General features: G+C 39.4%; 1 protein-coding gene and 1 long non-coding RNA gene across 14 annotated transcripts in view; both read right to left on the bottom strand.

Annotated features, from left to right (window-relative positions):
• The window catches only part of PCF11 (PCF11 cleavage and polyadenylation factor subunit), a 22,654-nt gene extending 13,092 nt beyond the window's left edge, over positions 1-9,562 (bottom strand). Inside the window, exons 1-5 of one of the 4 annotated variants that reach the window (XM_064576822.1) lie at positions 9,042-9,562; positions 5,220-5,345; positions 3,119-3,307; positions 2,586-2,780; positions 336-1,453 (exon numbers count right to left, since the gene is read on the bottom strand). In XM_064576822.1, the coding sequence (XP_064432892.1) occupies positions 336-1,453; positions 2,586-2,780; positions 3,119-3,307; positions 5,220-5,345; positions 9,042-9,233 (1,820 nt within the window). In that variant the 5' untranslated portion in view covers positions 9,234-9,562. The remainder of the gene's footprint in view (positions 1-335; positions 1,454-2,585; positions 2,781-3,118; positions 3,308-5,219; positions 5,346-9,041) is intronic. The other 3 variants (XM_064576823.1, XM_045894525.3, XM_045894524.3) reach the window with 3 other exon arrangements.
• A 689-nt stretch (positions 9,563-10,251) lies between these two features.
• Positions 10,252-20,985, bottom strand: part of LOC123857570 (uncharacterized) — a 66,861-nt gene continuing 56,127 nt past the window's right edge. For 9 of the 10 annotated variants that reach the window (XR_010406953.1, XR_010406947.1, XR_010406954.1 and 6 more), the window contains one exon: positions 14,761-17,533. This is a non-coding gene — a long non-coding RNA (uncharacterized LOC123857570). Of the gene's footprint in view, positions 10,392-14,760; positions 17,534-20,985 lie in introns of those variants that run through there. The other variant, XR_010406951.1, reaches the window with a different exon arrangement.

Below are 20,985 nucleotides of genomic sequence, written 5' to 3' on the forward strand. Positions count from 1 at the left end.
CCATATTTCAAAGGATCTGGTTAAACAAATATATTTAACTATAAAAGTTAACTAAATGATTAAGAGCACAAACTCTGAAGTCAGGAAAAATCACACATGAATTCTAATTCTTGCATGTCCTAGATGTGCAGCTTTAGGTAGATTAACCTTTCTAAAGTTTAGTTTCATTATCTGTAAAACAGGAATAATGGTATTTCACCCACAGAGTTATTAAGAAATAAATGGAAAAATTAAGTACTAATATAGCATCCAGTAAGTATTACCCAACTTTTAAATAACACTCTATTTTAAAATGTACAATTTATTTTACTTGATTAAAAATGTTAACATCCTACCTTTTATTTTCTTCCCAACCGGATTTCCATCGTTTGGTAGACTTAGAACTTTGCCAATTTTCTACATTCTCCTTTGGTTCAGTGCCTGACTTTGTAGAATGCTGATTTGCAGCTTCTTGTGGTCGTTCCTCTTCAGTCTTTTTTATTCTCCTTGGATCTCGAATATCTTGTTTATTACTTCTCTTAGCATTTCGCTCTTCCCTGGAAGGTAGTGTAAACTCTTCCATGTGTGACTGCTTAACTCCTGATTGCCGAATCTTTCCAGCTTTGGGTGTCGAAGTTGGAGACATACTCCTTTGCCTTCGTTTGGGTGACCGCCTATCTCTTCTCTTCGGAGAATGTATAATTGGTGACCGAGACTTGGGTGATCTCGATCTTGATCGCTTTCTAGTACTTGATCTCCCTGGTTTTGTCCCTTGTTTTTCTGATTCTTCCATTATTGTATCCTGTTTTTGTACAATGCCATTGATGATTTTATTTCTACTTCCAGCCAGTCTGTGTTCAGATGATTTCATGTGCTCATCTTTATCCTTTTTTTCTGCAGTTTTTCTCTTCTCTTTTACATCATCATCTTTGCTATCAGTCTTATCCTGAAGATGTTTCTTTAACCTTGGATCTCTCTTGCTCATATCAGACACCCTTGCACTTTCAGATTCTTGATTTTTCAAGTCCTTTGTGTGGGATAATTTGTTTTTCAAAGGTGATGGTGATTTAGATTTAGATTTAGATTTAGAATCTAATTGGTCAAGTTCTTTCTTGGTTATTTTTTCACCTGATTTACTTTTCTCTTGCTTGGATGAATTTAGTTTTTCAGAGGGTACAGTTTTACTTGTCTTAGTATCAGATTGGTTCAATGTGTTCATTAGGAATTCTTTCCTGTGACTCTGATCTTTTCCATGAGAAGAATGTTGACTCATCCTATTAAGACGGGGATCCCGATTAGTTCCTTTCAAATCCTGAATTTGTAAGGATGGACCTGGACGGCTTTTCTCAGGTTGCACAGGAACCTGATGGGGAGGTTTAACTGCCATAGGGGGAATTTGTGGAACATGTAATTTGGATGGTGCAGATCCAGGACCTAAGTTGGATGTCTCCTGCTGAACACTAAGAGAAACTGCCTGAAATACAAAAATAAATGTTCATGTTAATACATAAAACACGCAGATTATTTGTCAGGAAATCAAAAACTAAGGAATGTAATGTTTATTCAATAAATCCATTCAATACTACACTTACACTGTATACTTTTAGTGCTCAAGTAGAGATTAAAATGAAAAGAAGAGATTATGGGACTTATTTCTTACTAGTCCTTTACTTACTTTGGGGGTTTTATAATATAATCTTTAAGTAGAATGGAAAAAAAAAATTCTCCATCTTCCTAATTCAGGATTCCTAGCCAGACTTCTACTAAGAAACTGCTAAATAAATCACTGCACTCCACGTACACAAGCATCAGAGTCATTCCAGCTAAATTTTAGGTCATAAAATTTAGTTCCTCCAAATGTCAATGATAATGAACTTATAAAATTTTGCCTTCCTATACTTCCTTACTCTCAAATTCAGGTGCTAAGTAAAATAACTTAGTAAAAGCTTATTCATGCGTGGAAATATGTAATCTTCTTGCCCTCCTTAGTTTTGTGATGGCTTTTCTTTTGTAGGCTTTTTTTCTTTTTTTTTTAAAGATTTTATTTATTTATTTGACAGAGAGAGACACAGCGAGAGAGGGAACACAAGCAGGGGGAGTGGGAGAGGGAGAAGCAGGCTTCCTGCTGAGCGGGGAGCCCGATGTGGGGCTCGATCCCAGGACTCTGGGATCATGATCTGAGCCAAAGGCAGACGCTTAACAACTGAGCCACCCAGGCGCCCCCTTTTGTAGGCTTCTAAGAACCGTATTTCTACTCATGAAACCTAAGCTCATAAAACATTAAAGATTATGCAAAAACAACACACCTACCGTTTTGGGACAGGTATTAAATTCACAAAATGTTAATAAAACTAAGGTGTTATCTTAAAATATGGCAATTTAATAGAAAAGTATTTGAAAGAAAATAGTGTAGTTTACATTCAAGTGACTTTTACAATAAGGAATTAAAAATTTGGTCTAACATACCATAATCTGCAAAATAGAAGTGGAAAAAGAATACACTACTAATAAAAATAACATGCTCATACAATTCAAACACAAAATAATTACTTCTCTATCAGAAGACAGGTTTAAAATATTTAAAATGCCAAATATCCTCTACTTACCAGTTGTGCCTTAGCTTGCTCTAGCTCAAGCTCTAGCTTTTTCTGCTGAAGTTCTAACAACTGTTTTTGTTTTGCCAGTAACTGCTGCCTTATTAGTTGTTCTTGGGTAAGATTCTTTTGTATATCAGGAACAATTGGAGGAGTGGAGATGCTAGGGGAACTGACCACTGTGCCAGGTGTTGAAGGCTCTTCAGGCTATAAGAAAAAATAGTGGGTTAAAAAATATATTTCACAGCTAAAAAAGCAGCTAAGGGGAAACTAAAAATTATCAGCTTATCTCTTAAATACTATCCATAATCATAAATGGCCAATCATGTTTATAAGTGCACAGAAAATTTTTCAAAAACTTAAAAACCAAAGAAAGTATATTTTGTGATACCCAAAAAAGGAGAATGTATTTTTAAATGCACTGTGAACCTGAGTGGAAAAAACATTTTTTTTTTTTTTAACTAAACAGATTCAGCACAGGGTTTTCTTGAGATTTCTTTATAGCAAGAAATTTTAGATAAATCAAAATTCATATTAAAACTTACCGATTTATTTAAAAATTTAGGATTCACATGGATGCTAGATGTATTCACATTGGGGGGCAGAGGTTTAATAGGCCAAGCAGGATCTAACGAATTGACTCTGACATCCAGGGCATAAAGTTTCTTCAAAGGGAATATTTCATCCCATGTGGAACGTAATTTAAATAAACTTTTTCTAGTATTTTCATCCACCTAGAACAACAGAACAATTCTATGGCTTGTTAAGTTACTATAGAATGTTTTAAATATTAAGTATTAAAGCTACATAAATCTCTGTTCTACTCAATATAGCAAACATACTACTCATCCACAAACATATACAGTAGTAATAACTTATTAAAGGTCTATTTTGTTTGTAAACATAAAGTTAATAAATTTCTCCCTCAAAAAAAAAAATTAGAAAAATTAGTCACTATCCCCTAGCCTGTATGAAAGCAAACAACTAAGCAATTCTTTGTATTTTTAAGAGTACAAAATGTTTCCAAATTTTAGGGCTTGATACAGCATTCCTTATGTTACTCTTACTCTGAACAGAAGTCTAAAACAACTAGAAAATAGTTCACTTGATGGCTTAAATTTTATTAAAACAAAACTATCTCACTAACCAATTTTCTGCAATACAATTTGGTTCGCACAAATGAATGAGTTATTTGTGGTATGAAAGGCACCTTAAAAATTGAAATTCACAAAAATCTTACCCACTGATGAGCTTCAGTTTTATAATTTATCTGCTCATGCTTGTGATGGGAATAACAACAATATTCAAAAACTAGCTATCAGAGAAACCTAGTACTTGGGAAAACTGAATTAGAATGTTAACTTTAGGATAAAGCCTTGACCATATTTGAGTCTTTAGAGAATTATACTTACTATAAAGTCATTTTCATCAAATGCAGTGTCAAGGCCCTATTAGATTCAGTAAAAGGTATTCTAACCAAACACCCAACTAAGTTTGAACATAATGAAACTGAAACCGAGAGGCTGGTTTAGCTCCCCAACTTCTTTAATACAAAGTCAGCTTCTCCTTAGACTACAGCTTCAGGTAAGCAGTATTTAGCCAAGGTCTACAATATACTATTAATTAACAAGCTCCTTAATACAATTTGAAATACAGCTTTCCAAATTTCTTCTGCATACACTAACAGTATTTTTTTAGGAACTTAGAAGAAAAAAATTACTCCAAGTAACAGCTACACATTTTCTTTTCTAACAAACAAGTAAAATCCCGTAATAGTTCTTTCAAAATAATCCCAATTCTCCAAGTCTGACAACTGTTAAGATTTCTCCAAACACAACAGGTGCAGCTAATAAAAGAACTACCAATTTTTTGTTAGGAAACAATATTTAAAACTAAACTGCTTATAAATGTCCTTTTGCTCAGTGTGAAAGATAAAGCCTTCCAGGAAGAGAATTGATTACTCCAGCAAATCCCTTGTCTTCCTCAACATAACACTCTATTAACCAAACTACCGGATACAATGTTATGGAAGGAATTTGCAATCTCTAGGTATAGAAACTAACAAGCTTCTAAACACTAAGTGGGGGTTAAAAGTATTTCCAAAATAACCTAAAGCAATTAACTGGCCCACCATTCACACATACCTAGAACATTCACATAAAACACACTTGAACAAAGTAACAAGAGGAAACATTTCAAGAAAAAAAAAATCACAAAAGTTTCAGGCACCAATCACAGGTTGAGACACTGGTAGATTATGCTTTTCTTTTTCAGATAGGAATTGTCAACATCCTAACGCCAGAAACCTAAACACTGAAATTTGAAGTACTCTTTGACAGCTTCAGATCTTTTTGCCTATGTCCTAGTGATGGAACAGATCTTCAATCAAATGAACAAACTCAATTAAAAACGAAACAAAACAAATTCTAAAAGCAAACCCATCTATTCTTGAACAGATAATGTAAAACCCCTAAAATCTGCTCTAAAAATCTAACATAAAACACTAACTTTAGCATGGTACTTGATAAAGATCCAAGAGAATAAAACATTTCACCACCCAAGAAAACCCAACACAAAGACAAGTATTTATTTAATCAGGAACACATTTTTTTTTAAAAATTCAAATGTTTCTAAATGCATATATACCTTTTCAAACACACAAATAAATGTTGCAACTAGATTTTTAGTAAAGGCAGTGAGATACTCTCTTCCAACGTTTTTCACGATAGAATCCATAAGGTACATAACAGGAAGCTTCTCTGAGGAAGGAGCCTGAAGTGATAAAAAGAAACTGAGAAGTTTAGTATAATGAATTGTCACCATACCATAGAATTACTTTTAAAAGTGAGGTTTCAAACCTACAATACAGACTTCTATTTTCGTTGACACTAAATACTTTTGAATTAACCTTTATGAAACTTAAATGTTCAACCAAGTTCTCATCTCTTACAATGATCTTTAGTTGAGCATATAAGCTCAGAACTACAAGAAAAACTGTAACCTTTAATACATTCATTTAACACTCAATGGAATTTCAGGTTCATATGGTAAAGAAACAAAACAAAAAAAAAAGACCTGTGTTTTAAGTGACCACGGGGTGGTAGGGGTATTTTCTGTAACCCAAGTGTAAGTTTTGTGACATTAACTTATTATAGTGTGCCTAGACTCAATGAAGTTTCCAGACTTCTGGCAGAAACCCTAATTTCCATAGGCATATTTTATATGTTAAAGTCTATGACACTTTTGTTACCTGTAAAATTATTAGGATTACTTCTTTATAATCCAATGAACAAAGAAATTAAGTACACTTCACATATGAAGTTAATGGCAAAAAACACTCTTAAACTTGCACATGAACATGCAGGAAGGTGCAAGTTGTTACTGATACAAGAAAAACTGGATGGAGCAGCTGCCGAGTCATGTAAATCAGGTCGAACTTGACTCTGGAAACCAGGATTTGTCCTGAAGATTTTCTTCACAGCATGGACTCTCCGTCGAAATATTTTTCCTCTGACATGCACAAACCAGGGTTTCTAAATTTGTGCAACGCCAGTGTGGTGATGCTGATACAGGTAGCCCTTTCCAAAGCAAAGCAATGTTGCCCCAGTTCAACTGCAATGCCTACCCACCACTGGCTTTTAGAATGTACAGCAAGTTTCCAGAAAGCATCAGCAGGTTCACAGACTTGAGGAGCATTAAGACACACCATATCAACTAAGTGTTAACTCCGACTCCACAGGAGCACCCATGATTTAGAAACAAAAACAAAAAAAACCCCATTTACCCAGCCCATGTGTATCGGAATCTTAACCCTGAACAACACTTACCCATAGCTACCTGTAGCTAGGGTAGGCTCAAAGTTCTGCAGTACACAATGCCATATTTCACAAAACCAATTGCCCATACAAGTGTGTGGAAGTGCTCTTGCTTCTGATAACACCTTTACAACCAAAGTTGGCCAAGGAAACCTTTGAATAGCTTTGTATGAAAAATTTCTTTTACGGTCCTTTCTAATAAAAGGGTTCACAAGGCCACTGCATGTGGGTAAACTAGTAAATACCAACATGTCAAATGCTTTATTGCTGTGTCTTTATCTTACCATGTCATGTTTTACACCATTTTAGTCATTGTTGTACTTATGAAGACAGGCTCTCTTTTAAACCAAAATCTGTTCAGTAGGCTAATTTTTTATTGTACAAGTGAATCCCGTATGTAATATTTTTTCACTACTACTGCCTCATGGGAGGAGTCAAATTAGGTGTGAATCCTTAAGTTTAGTAATGCTGAGACGCTAGAGAATAAGGACACAAACATTCACCTCCAGAAAACACAAAACCAAGCCAGTTTGCTACCAAATGACAGAAAATCCCTCCCCTCACCCTCAACCCCAACCCTTATTATTTCCCCAGTGACTTTTACATCTTTTCCTCAACCTGGCTTTCCAAAAATAACCAGGAAACGTGTGCCAAAAAAAATTTCAGCTTTTATCAGCAAATAGTCCATCTATTTTCACCACTCGTGTAGCCATACACAAATACAAATTTTAATGTGGTCACTATGTCAGCATTTAGTTTTCACTTCTTGAAGGTCTTCTGGATCCATTAAAAACCAGCAAGGAAACTGTTGAGTGACAACCTGAACTGCTAAATATTAGGCTCTGTGGAATATTAGTAATCCCAAAAATACTAATTAGATTTTTTAAAATCAATGTTATTTAAAAAAAAAAGTGGTTTTGTTTTTTTTAAAAAGGCATTCAATGTCAAGTTAAGCCTTCAACACAAGGCAAAAACTAAGTTTTCACGTCCAACATGTTTGTGGTATCAATAAAAAGGATGTTGAGTATGAGGAATGCTTCCTTTTTAAGTCTCATACTTTAAAAAAAGAACAATAGCTGTTTCACAGACATTCACAGGAAAAGGTGAATGAAGACTTGGATTTTAGCTGTCAGACTGAGCATGACAAACTTGTTGGGCCCTTAAAAACAAAACAAAACAAAAAACCTTTACTTTTTGTCCTCTTTAAATTAAGGTATGAAAGGACCACCTGAAACCGTGTATCTTGTGAACAGATTTACCCAAAAGAGTGGATGGAACCTAAAGAATGAACCCAAGTCACTTAAAGACTTTTGTTTAAAACACACAACCACGTAGATAAAAATAAGTCTTGGAAACAGATTCTACACCTTACAAAGGTAAATAAAAAAGACAAGTACATATTTTATATGTTTTATTCACAAATTTTATAATACCAGTCACACATTTCAAAACCATTTATTAGAGTCAGACCACTCAGTTGTACACTAGACAGAAACCGCCTCTAAACAATATATTGGTGGTTGTTGTTAAAGTGGCCTTTTAAAAGGGGTTCACTCTGCTAAAAGGAGGCTCATCCTGTTAATTTCAATCACTAACAACTAGAAAAAACTAAACCATAAGTACAAGCTTGAAAAATAAGAACGTAATACTGGGAAGCTATTAAAACTCATTATGATAACTAAGTTTAACAGTAACTTAAATGACATATCGCTCCCACATGAATCCACAGAAGAGGAGAACTACAGGGAAATAAAGGGTGGCAGAGGACCACTTCTGTCAAGGGGTGAAGAAAAGCACGTCTTCACTATCAGGGAAGGGAGGAAAAAAGAGAAAAGGAAGAGGAGGAGGGACTGAACTTTTCAAAAAAAAACTCCAAGTACGTGTTACCCACTGGGTCAGTTCTCCACCTACAGGTTGGATAAGATCTCCTCCCCCCACCCAAACCCCACCCTCACCCCCAATTTCCCGTATTTTGGGGCAAATTAGACCCTCCGATAGGAGAATAAAAGTTTTATCTAGCCGCCCCCACCCCAAAACGGGGCTGACGGGTGTGAGCAGCTGCCTGGCTGGCAGGGAACGGATTCTCCTCTCTTCCCTTTCGCATCATGTGCTTTTCAGGCGCCATGTTGGGCTCCTAACAGGCGGCTGCTCCACTCGGGGCCAATTCCCTATTCCCACCCCCCAACAGCTCGCTCCCAGGTCCCCCTTCACCTCCTTCCAACCCACAGAGCACAATTACCCAAAAGGGTACGGGGGGTGGGGGGAGGGCTGGGAATGGGAGAACCACCACTCCCCACCCTCCCGGGGGTTAAAATGGTTTTAACTCATACTTCCCCACACCACAAACTGCCTTTTAAGTCTCCCCCTCCCCAAAGGGCTCTATTCAAAGCGTGTGTTCGGGATATACAATGCGGTGGCCTAAATAGGGAGTTGGTAAGCGGAAGTGGGACTCCACCCTTTATCCTCCCCACTCCCTCCCCCACAAGAGAGGCCCACGCTCGAAGCCTGGGCCAAAGACCGAGCCTGAGTTGGAGGTGGAGGGTTGGAGAGGAGGAACACTGTCCCCCTCTGGATGGAAGCGAGACCTGGGATGAGGCTGACACTAAAATCAGGGAGTATTAGAAGAATAGGAGGCTGCGGGGTGTATAAAAACCTTGGCGGTTTGGGCCTCGATGAGAGAGACGATCTCCTTGGCGAAGGGCAGGTTCTCCTCGGCTAGAATGGTCAGCATATTGATGTGCGGTTTGCTATTGAAGGTCAGGTCTTCGAGTGATGACTGATAATCCCGACAGGCGTCCTCCCGGGCCCCCGCAGTACCGGCCTCGGCCGGCGTCTGCTCTGACATTGCGCCGCGGCCCCCCTCCGAGGTCCGCCGCAGCTGAAGCTGAAGCCGCTCTCGACACCCCGCCTCCCTTCCGACTCCTCTTCCTCTCCCCGGGTCTCTCGCGGCTCCGGCTTCACCACATGCTGACCGCGGAGGGGGGTTGGGGGACGACACAGGGGGAACCTCGGGTATGAAACGCCGCCGTCTCAGGGGTGATCTCCGTCCACTTCCAGCCGCCACAGTAGCTTCTTTCTCCACAGACACAAAATGGCGGCGGCAGTGGCGGCTCCAGCTCCGAAAATGTCTGTGTTCCCAACCGCTGCGTCGTGCGAAATGAGCAAGGGGAGGGGAAATGTGCGGTAAAAGGGCGGGGCCGTTGAAAAAACCAGGCGTGATTGGCTCGGCCAGTAACGTCACAAGCCCCGCCTTCGTCCCTTCCGCAGGACGTCCTGGCACCGCCTTCTTCTACGGGCCCTACCCGGGCTTTCGCAACACCTCCTGTTCAGAGGTGCGGTAAAAAAGACGGCCCCTCTCATTGGCCGATTCATAAGGGACTGTTCGGTCATTTGTTACCATAACAACCCATTCGGAGAGGCCAATAGGCTTGGGGAAGGCTGTTTCCCGAGGCCCAACCCAACCAGTTTAAGGGGAAAGCTCCGCCGTTCCCCCTCTTCGTCCCTCCCTCCGCAATCCCCTAGCCACTGAGCGGTTCCGTCCATCATCCTCCCTCCCGCCTGCCCCGGCGGCCGCGGCCGGAGAGTGGGGGCTGAGGAGAACGAAGGCTTTTGGCCCTCCTCACCCCACCTCGCACCTCGCGATTCAGGTGCTCCCGAGAGCCAGGGAGGGTCCAGCTGCGGGGCAGATTGTTCCTCCCGGAACTGAGACCCGGAGTGAGACGCTGAATTTACCCCGACCTGGGGATGAGTCGTTGGAGATGGGCTCCAGCACGGTGCTTCCCACATCTTCAAACAAAAACACCTAGGCCGGCCTTCTTGAGTCGAATCCCCAGGAAAATGCTTTTATTTAGAGGTTGTGTGCGAAAGGCTTTTCTCCAGGGATTTGGGGGATCTGGGGGAGCCTACTCAGATCTGGAGGAAGGGTGTCTCACAACGGCCACATCCAGCCTCGAGCCTGATAGCTTCTCTATCAGTTTTCACTTCGGAACAGCCTAAGAAAACGCTATTTGGGGCACGTAGGAAAAAAATACACGTTTTACTTCCAAGAGTCTTTTCCCAGACTTCTGAAATCCTATTTGGAGGCTGGTGATGATGCTCTCGAAATACAAAGTATTCAAATAGTTCTGCCGTAGAGCTTCATTATAGCACAATAAACTAAAAGGGTGCGTTTTTTTTTTTTATTGACTAGATGATAACCTAAATGTAGTCTAAAAAAAGGTATTAATTACATAAAATTTGCTTCACGATTGTCCTCCTTTGACCACTAGGTTCTGCAGAAATACTTTGTTCCCCAGTAGAAACCGCTCTTAATAAATTAATTCCTTTATTTGTCCCATATAAAGTAACATTTTCATGTCTTACTTTTGTTCGGCTTTGAGTTTTGTTTTTTTTTTAAGATTTTATTTATTTGCGAGAGAAAGAATGAGAGACAGAGAGCATGAGAGGGAGGAGGGTCAGAGGGGGAAGCAGACTCCCCGCCGAGCAGGGAGCCCGATGCGGGACTCGATCCCGGGACTCCAGGATCATGACCTGAGCTGAAGGCAGTCGCTTAAACGACTGAGCCACCCAGGCGCCCTGTTTGTTTTTTTAAGTAGGCCCCACGCCCAGTGGGGAGCCCAACATGGGCTTGAACTCACGATCCTGAGATGAGACCTGAGCTAAGATCAAGAGTCAGTCACTTAACTGAGCCACCCAGGCATCCCTGTTTTGTTTATTTATTTATTTTTAGATTTTTTAAAGATTTTATTTATTTGCGAGAGAAAGAATGAGAGACAGAGAGCATGAGAGGGAGGAGGGTCAGAGGGAGAAGCAGACTCCCCGCCGAGCAGGGAGCCCGATGCGGGACTCGATCCCGGGACTCCAGGATCATGACCTGGGCTGAAGGCAGTCGCCCAACCAACTGAGCCACCCAGGCGCCCTCGGCTTTGAGTTTTTTAAAGCAGCTTTATTGAGGTATGATATACTGTAAACTGCACATACTTAAAATGTACAAGATTGTTTGATATGATATTGTGCTTGCACGTGATATCTCATATGAATGAGAAGTAAAACCTGGGGAAGAGAGCTTGTCTTTCCTCATTTGAAGCTAAGAAATATTGTTGAATAGATTTTATTGATTCAGTAATTTCATACTATTGTTAGTGGTGATATTTATTTATTTATTTATTTAAGTACGCTCCAGCCCAACGTGGAGCCCAGGGGCCTGAACTCACCACCCCGGTATTAAGACCTGAGCTGAGAGCAAGAGTGAGCCGCCTAACTGAGCGTTTGTGGCTATATTTAGACTAACAGACACGGTTAAAATAAAGGAACTTTGAAAGTTCTTGTTTTCTGGGGGGAAATGGGGTAAAAAAAAAAAAAACAGTTTTACTTGTAGTTTTTTTTTAAGATTTTATTTATTTATTTGACAGAGAGAGATACAGCGAGAGAGGGAACACAAGCAGGGGGAGTGGGAGAGGGAGAAGCAGGCTTCCCGCCGAGCAGGGAGCCCGATGTGGGGCTCGATCCCAGGACCCTGGGATCATGACCTGAGCCGAAGGCAGACGCTTAACGACTGAGCCACCCAGGCGCCCAGTTTTCCTTGTAATTTTAAAGGTGAATTTAGTAACTAAACTTTGAGTTATGAACTCTATCTGCCTTTTGTTATTTTTTTTTTAACCTGTTAACAACCAAGTGTGCTTCAGAAAAAGTTTTCAGGGGGGCCTGGGTGGCTCAGCCAGTTAAGCACCCAGACTCTCGACTTAGGCTCAGGTCGTGATCTCGGGGCCCCTGGATCCCACCCTTCCTCTGGCTCTGTGCTCAGTGGGGAGTCAGTTTGAGAATTCTCTCTCCCTCTCCCTCTGACTCTCCCTCCTGCTTGTGTGGGCTCACACTATCTCTCTCAGATAAATAAATCTTTATACATTTTTAAGATTTTATTTATTTATCTGAGAGAGAGCGTGCATGCACACAAGTGGGGGACCGGGCAGAGGGAGAGAATATCGAAGGAGACTCCAGCTGAGCCAGGAGCCCAACCAACACAGGGCTGGATCTCACAACCCATGAGATCAGGACCTGAGCGAAACCAAAAATCAGAGGCTTAAAAGCCTGAGCCACCCAGGCGCCCCAATAAATAAATCTTTAAAAAAATTAAAATAAAGGGGGGCCTGGGTGGCTCAGTCAATTAAGCATCTGCCTTCTGCTCAGCTTATGATCCCTGGATCCTGGGATCAAGCCAGGCAAGGGGCTCTCTGCTCAGTGGGGAGCCTGCTTCTCCCTCTTCCTCTGCCTGCCGCTCCCCCTGCTGTGCTCTCTCGCTCGCTCTCTGTCAAATAATTAAATAAAATCTTTAAAAAATAAATTAATTAAATAAAATTAAAAATTAAAAAAGTTTTCAAAGCTCTTATTTGACTTCTATTGTATCCCTCACACAGTGCACAGAATAAACAATATATGCTTGGCATTTAAATCAAATCTGTGTACCCTCAAAAGACAGGGAAAACTCAGGTGCTGTAGCAATCTTTTTCAAATCATGTGCTAAACTACAACAAGAATCTTTTTTGTTTGTTTATTTTTAAGTAAGCGCTATGCCCAACGTGGGGCTCTAACACACAAGCAGAGATCAAGAGTTGCATGCTCTACCAACTGAGCCAGCCAGATGCCCCAGGAATTTTTTTTTTTTTTGGTATCCTCAGGACAGACTACAGATTAGATAATCAGTATTTTTAAATATACAAATGAATAAATACAAACTTCTCCCATGATAATTTCAGTGCCAATTCTTTCATCAGAATATGCAACTAATGCACTCTTTGCACCAACCTTAAGCCCCAGTTATCTGCCCTCTCTATGCTAGATGCAGTGGTGAACATGATAGGCCCTTAGCCTGGCCTTAATGAAGTTTATAGTCCAATTATAATCTCATGGAATAATATGAAAAAGTACTGCATCTGACAAGGAAATAGTGGGTATACCAGAGCTATTTTCAAAAATCAAACCCACTAACTATTGTGTTTCCACAAAATATGAAGCCTTTCCATTTTTTTGAGGAAAATAACTATACTCCTCCGTTGGCTCACAGAATGTTTACAAGAGGAGTTAATTCCTCCCAAAATAACCTCTGTTCTAGGCAATCAACTACCCTTCTGATGTAAATTATTAATTAGCACTGCCAGTAGGTGGAATTCCCCTTTAATATGTGAATCCACTGTGTGTAAATAATATGCGGGAATAATATCTACATTTATTTATACATATATATATATGTACATACACACACACACAGTTGACCTGTGAGCAACACGGGAGCGGAGGGGGGGGCGGTTGGGGCACTGACCACCCGCATGGAGGAAAATCTACATATAACTTTAACTCCCCATATACTTAACTACTAATAGCCTACTGTTGACCAGAAGCCTTACCAATAACAGTCAGTTAACACATACTTTGTATGTTAGATGTATTCTATACTGTATTCTTACAATAAAGTAAGCTGGAGGAGAAAAAATGTTAAGAAAATCATAAAAAAGAGAAAATACGTTTTATAGTACTGTAAAAAATCCACCTATAAGTGGACCAACACAGTTCAAGTGCCAACTGTACATATGTGTGTGTGTATATATATATATATAAAATATTTAGACATTATACATTATATATATATATATTCTTACTAAAAATATGGACAAGCTTTTTACCTATTTAATCATTCTTTAAAAAAAAAAAAAAGATTTTCTGGGGTACCTGGATGGTTCAGTCAGTTAAGCGTCTGCCTTCAGCTCAGGTCATGATCCCAGGGGCTTGGAATGGAGTCCTGTGTGGGGCTCCCTGCTCAGTGGGGAGCCTGCTTCTCCCTCTCCTTCTGCTGCTCCCCCTGCTTGTGCTCTCTCTCGCTCTCTCTTGCTCTCAAATAAATAAATAAATAAATAAATAAATAAATAAAATGAGCGGAGTGAGGGGCAGAGGGAGAGGGAGAAGCAGACTCCCAGCTGAGCAGGGAGACTGACATGAGGCTCAATCCCAGGACCCCGGAATCATGACCTGAGCCAAAAGCAGATGCTTAACTGACTGAGCCACCCAGGTGCCTTATCTATTTAAACATTCTTATTGTTTACACATTTTATGATTACAAAAATAATTTATGCTTATTCTAAAAAATTCAAATACAAGTATGTAAGTAAAAAATGAAAGTTCTCCCTCTCTGCCCTCGGCAACAGGGTAACTACTGTTCACAGTCTAACATGCATCCTTCCATGCCTTTTTCAATGAACACACAAACAAGATGTGTATAACTTTTTATTTTTGATCTTTACTAAAATAGGATCATTATAAGTAGTTTGCTACTTGCTTTTTTTTTTTTTTAAAGATTTTTATTTATTTATTTGACAGAGAGAAACACAGCAAGAGAGGGAACACAAGCAGGGGGAGAGGGAGAAGCTGGCTTCCCGCAGAGCGGGGAGCCCGACGCGGGACTCAATCCCAGGATCCTGGGATCATGACCTGAGCCAAGGCAGACACTTAACGACTGAGCCACCCAGGCGCCCCTGCTACTTGCTTTTTAAACTCAAGGTAATATGGACATTCTTTCATGAGCAGTCCTAAAACTATATAGTTCAAAATATTTGTTTTTCAAGTTTATGACTTAGGAAGATAACTATCACAAGAATAGAGCCATTCTGGTGTTAGCTCAAAAGGAGACTCTAAAACTGGCATGTAACAGACATTCAATGAATATTTGTTGACTGATCCAGAGCTTCTGATTTCAATTTCACCTTGCTTGTCCCTGTTGTGTTCCTCTGGTTCAAACAGGCAAATGCAGGATTACCTGAGAACCTACAATAGAGGTTGCACTTGACATTACAGAGTTTAGAGATAAGGATTATCAGGGAGGGAGACTGACAATTCAAGTGATGTGAAAACCAGTTCATAGTTTGGGGGCTTAAAATTTTTATTTTGTCAGCAACTCTAGTCTTAGCAATCTTTTTCACATTTTCAGAAAAATATGACTGAATGGAAATAATTTCTCAATTTAAATTTTGCCCCTATATATTTATCTTAACCATTTGTCATTTCCTTCCAGTTGTGGATGAAAAAGGAAAAGAACGTGTAGCAAATGAATAGTAACAGAAAACCTCCCAAATATTATTTCATAACAAGGTATAAATAGATTTTCTCACAAAAAAAAGCTGTTCGTTTTTTCGTTTGTTCATTCAGCATGACCCCTGCTGTCAGGGAGCTCATAGTCTGCTGGGTGAAATAAACAATTAAACCAACAATTACCATACAGGATGACAAGAGTCATACCATACAGTGTGAAAAGATAGCAGCATAAACTGGGAGCATGAAAGAAGCATCTAAATCAGACAGGAGTGAATTGGAGTACCTAGATTAAGGAAGAAAACAGGAAAAAAAAGAAAAAAGAAAACCAACCCAGAGGTAGATCAAGGTTTTGTGGGGCTCAAAGCATATACAACAGTGGAGAAAATGAACACAATATTATAAATATAAAATTTTATGGCCCATGTAAGGGAAGTTTCGCTAGGTTCACTATATATCCACCTGTTTGAAGAGACCTGTTCAAAGGAAATAGATCTTTGAGATCTGTATTTCAAAAGAGATCAAAATGTGTGTAGGAGAGTTTATAAGAACCAATCATAAGTAATCTCTTATGAGCTTTATAGTACAAGAAATGGGAGTCCACTGAAGGATTTTTATGGGAGAGTGGCCAGATGTTTGTATCAAAAAGATAATTCTGGCAGTGCCAGGTTTGGTAAAAATTAAATTACATTTCTTTAAAAATACTTAGGGTTCTCTTTTTTGTGTGTTTAAGGGGAAAATGATGTAGTACAGTGTAAGTTTCATGGGGGGTAAAGTGGATAAAAATCATGTTATTTTGTAGGTTTGTTTATAAAGTTTACTCTGAGAATTACATGAATTAGTTTTAATTAAATGCATCACTGTCTAAAATTAATTTCCCAGACTGTATGGTGGCTGAAATTCTGTGAGTCAAAATAAAAAGCTCTATTCTTCTTATCACTTAAGGAGTTTTCTGGTACTGACTTTTGCTTTGAGCGGCCCAGTTCATCTAATTCCAAGACTGTTCTGTGCCAGGAAATAATTTAGGCCAAGGCAAGAATAGAGCCTGTTATCAGATCACTGAATATGTACATGTATTGCTTGGAGAAACCATAGCTCAGAATAGTGGTTCAAAGTCTGATAAAATGGTTTCACTCCTGTCTGCAGCAGCTTCTTAGCCTGACGACTCTAAGACAGTCATCTAACTTCTTTTTTTTTTTTTTTTTAAGATTTTATTTATTTTTTTGACAGAGAGAGACACAACATGAGCAGGGGGAGTGAGAGAGGGAGAAGCAGGCCTCCTGGCTGAGCAGGGAGCCTGATGCGGGGCTCGATCCCAGGACCCTGGGATCATGACCTGAGCCGAAGGCAGACGCTTAACCACTGAGCCACCCAGGCGCCCCAGTCATCTAACTTTTTTAAGTCCCCATTTTCTTATACATAGAAAGGAATTAATGACAACTCTCACTTCATAAGGTTATTACGAGGATGAAATGAGATGATATACTCTGTATGACTTTACCATAGTATATTTGACCCAGCAATTCCACTTCTAAGAACACAAGATGGATTTTCTCACACATGTGGGAAACAAAATATGTAGAAGAGTATTCATTTTGGCATGGCTTGAAGTTGCAACTAATTGAAAATAACTGAAATGTCCATTAGCAGGGAATGGGTTAAATTAAGGTACATCTGTGCAATAAAACAGCAGTTCTCAAGCTTTTTAGCCTCAGGACCATGTTACACTCTTAAAAATGATTGAGGACCCCAAACAGCTTTAGTTTATATGCATTACATCTATCAATGTTTATCGTTTTAGAAATTAAAACTTAGAAAGTATAAAAAATATTTATTCATTTAAAAATAGCGATTATAAACCCTTTACGTTGAATATAAACAACATTTTTTTAAAATAACTCTGTTTTCCAACACACAAAAAATCAATAAGAAAAGTGGTCTGGTTTATATTTTTGTAAATCTCTTTAATGCCTGGGTTAATAGGAGACAGCTGGATTTTTATGTCTGCTTCTGCGTTCATTTTGTTGCAGTAACACACAACATGTAGGCTCTGGAAAACTCCACTGTACTCTGGTGAGAGTAAAAAAGGAAAATAACATTTTGGTGTTATTATAAATATAATTTCTACCTCAACACCCTCCTGTCATTTTGAGAATCACTGCATGGGAATATTACATGGCTCTAAAGAATGAGGAAGCACTATATGTGTTGTTATAGAATAATCTCTAAGATGCATTGTTAAGTGAAAAAGAAATAAATAAAAGCAAGGTACAGAACTCTGTAATAGTATATTAACAGTGCATTCATTTTAAAAAGTCAGGGAAATAGAACATATCCATACATATAAATACATATTATGTTTATATGTGCAGGTAATATCACTGAAAGAATATGGTAAAAAAAAAAACTGGTAAATTAATTGTCTCTAGATGTGCAGCCTGGGACACAGGGTAAGAAGGAAACTTTTTCTTCATTTGCTTTTTTGCCTTTTGAACTTTCTACCTTATGAAACTATTAACTAATCAAAAAAGTAAATTTGTTTTTAAAGGAGGAGATGATATATATACTTTTCACAGTGGCTGGCAGATGCTTAATAAATTACACATAGTGTCTTTTTATTCTGAGGTAAAATAATTATTTTAAAAGCTTTTTAGCAATCGGAAAAATGTAAAACAATTGAAAATCTTTTATTCTGAATATACACACTCTTATTAAACTGACTTAGAATTAAATACACAAAATCTAAACATCCTGATAATTGTGGTTATTTTATTTTTATTATTTTTTTAAGATCTTATTTATTTATTTGAGAGAGAGCAAGAGCACGTGTGAGCAGGAGGAGGAGCAGGGAGAGGGAAAGGGAGGGGAAAAGAAAATCTTAAGTAGACTCCATGCTGAGCACAGAGCCTGACGTGGGGCACAATCTCACAACCCTAAGATCATGACCTGAGCCAAAACCAAGAGTCGTACGCCTAATCGACTGAGCCACCCAGGTGCCCCGATTGTGGTTGTTTTAGATTTGTTATTAGACTGACCATAACAAACATAGAGATAAGCAAACAAGTGTCTGAAAATAATGTCCAATTCAATCATGCAGCAAATAGATGAGCAACCTGATCCAGAAAGAAACCTTAGACAAATTAGAAAATTTCATAGAGCCAAATCAGCATTAAATTTTATAAAAATGTCTAATACTAACCATTGGTTTGAAACAGTTTAGCCGTATATCAAACAACTTTAAACTCTCAGGGGCTTTTATTTTTAAAGATTTATTTATTTATTTTAGAAAGAGAACACAGAAGAGAGGGGCAGAGGGAGAGGAAGAGAGAGAATCTCAAGCAGACACCCCGCTGAGTGTGGAGCCCAACAGGGGACTCGATTTCACAACACTGAGATCATGACCTGAGCCGAAATCAAGAGTCAGACGTTTAATCGACTGAACCACCAGGGCGGCCCCTCTCAGGGGATTTTAGCAACAAATATGTATTTCCTCTTTCACAGGTCCATAGGCTGGATGTAGCTCCACAAGGCTAGTGTGGAATCAGTTAGGCTTGACTCCACTCCAGGCTGCTGGTTGGGTGCAAGCCTGCTCTGCATGTTTCCTCCTTCTCCTTGGACCAGTGGCTACCTGGGACATGTTCTAGAAGTAACTAGAGTCCAAGAGATTAAGCAGAAACATAAGATGCCTCTTGAGGTTTTTGGCCTGGAACTGGCACGCTCGTTACTTTGGCCCATATCTCGTTGACCAAAACAAGTTAAAAGGCCAAGCATGTCATCATTTGGGGTGAGGAGAGATGTCCTCTGCCTCCTCTAGTGGGAGACACCGAAAAGTCCTATGACAAAGACATAAATGTAGAGGGGTGCCTGCGTGGCTCAGTTGGTTAAGTGACTGCCTTCGGCTCAGGTCATGATCCTGGAGTCCGAGGATCGAGTCCTGTATCAGGCTCCCTGCTCAGCAGGGAGTCTGCTTCTCCCTCTGACCCTCCCCCGTCTCATGTGCTCTCTCTTTTTCTCTCTCTCTCAAATAAATAAATAAAATCTTAAAAAAAAACATGAACATAGAATTCCAATGTAGGAAGGTCATGAAGTATTGGGAACAATAATTCAATCTATCATATAATTTTATTTAATTAATTAATTTATTTATTTGAGAGAGAGAATGAGTCTGAGCACAGGGGAGGGGGAGGGGGGAGGGAGAGGGAGAGAGAATCCCAAGCAGACTCTATGCTGGGCATGGAGCCCAAAGCAGAGCTCAATCCCACAACCCTGAGATCATGACCTGAGCCGAAATCAAGAGTTAAAGGCTCAGCCAACTGAACCACCCAGGAGCCCCTCAATCATATAATTTTTAAAGAGCTCAATAAGCTCCTTAATGTTTCAAGAATAAGGACTGGGTATATGCAGCCCAAGGTACAACATCTCTGGTCCATAAACCATCTTATCCTGCTGAACTAAGAACCTAGGTTCCCTTGGGTGGTAAACATAGAGACAATGAAGTGAATCAAACACTTTTGGAATAATCTGTATAGATTTGGTATTTATCTGAGGAAGAGGGAACCAAGATAGTGGCAGTAGTAGGGGTTTGTGGCCAGTATGAGCTGCCACTTTGCTCTGGCCTGAGGCTGGGTCCTCAGCTTTGAGCCTCGCTGAGCAGAGCAGCTCGAGGCGCCTCTGCCACCACACACTGGGTTGTCATGAAAGACAAGAATACCCAGCAGCAGGGGTTTTGCTATGTGCACGGCAGAGCATGCAACTGAAGGCTGGGCTAGATTGCAAGGACAAGGTCTTGTGGTACTTAGTTCCCAACATGCTACTAGAAGAGAGTCCTCTAATATACACAGAATCTATCTTTTCCTCAAGTCAAGACTAATTAAAGATGCAATCCATTCCTGACCATCTCAACTATTTTTTTTCCACCTCAACTATTGATTAGACCAAAGTGATCGGCGACTCATCCCAGAGGCCTAACAGACAAAAGGACAGGGAGGTAATATGTACTCCAATCTCTATGGTTTGGTTTTTTTTTTTAAACAATGGCTGACATAAATTAAAAACTAAAAGACTTGAAAAGAAGCAGGGCACTGTGACCCAAAAACAAGAGGAAAAAAGTCAATGGAAATAGATCCAAAGACGACCCAGACGTCAAATTAAAATAAAAGGATTTTAATACAGATATACCTTGTTTTATTGCACTTAACTTTAGTGTGCTTCACAGATAATATCTTCTGTACAAATTCGAAGTTTGTGGCAACTCTGTGTTGGGCAAGTCTATTTAGGCCAATTTTCCAACAGCATTTGCTTACTTTGTGTCTCTGTGTCATCTTTTGGTAATTTTCACAATATTTCAAACATTTTCGTTATTATTACATTTGTTATGGTGACCTGTGACCAGTAATTATGAGTCACTGAAAGGTTAGATGATGGTCAGCACTTTTTAGCAATCAAGTTATTTTTAAAGTTATTTTTACTTTAAAATTTTTTAACATTTTTTAGACAGAATGCTATTGAACACTTAATAGACT

Source organism: Mirounga angustirostris, unplaced genomic scaffold (genome assembly GCF_029215605.1).
Source record: "Mirounga angustirostris isolate CCGP_5_RB_7025 unplaced genomic scaffold, mMirAng1.0.hap1 SCAF_13, whole genome shotgun sequence".
Classification (NCBI taxonomy): Eukaryota; Metazoa; Chordata; class Mammalia; order Carnivora; family Phocidae; genus Mirounga; species Mirounga angustirostris.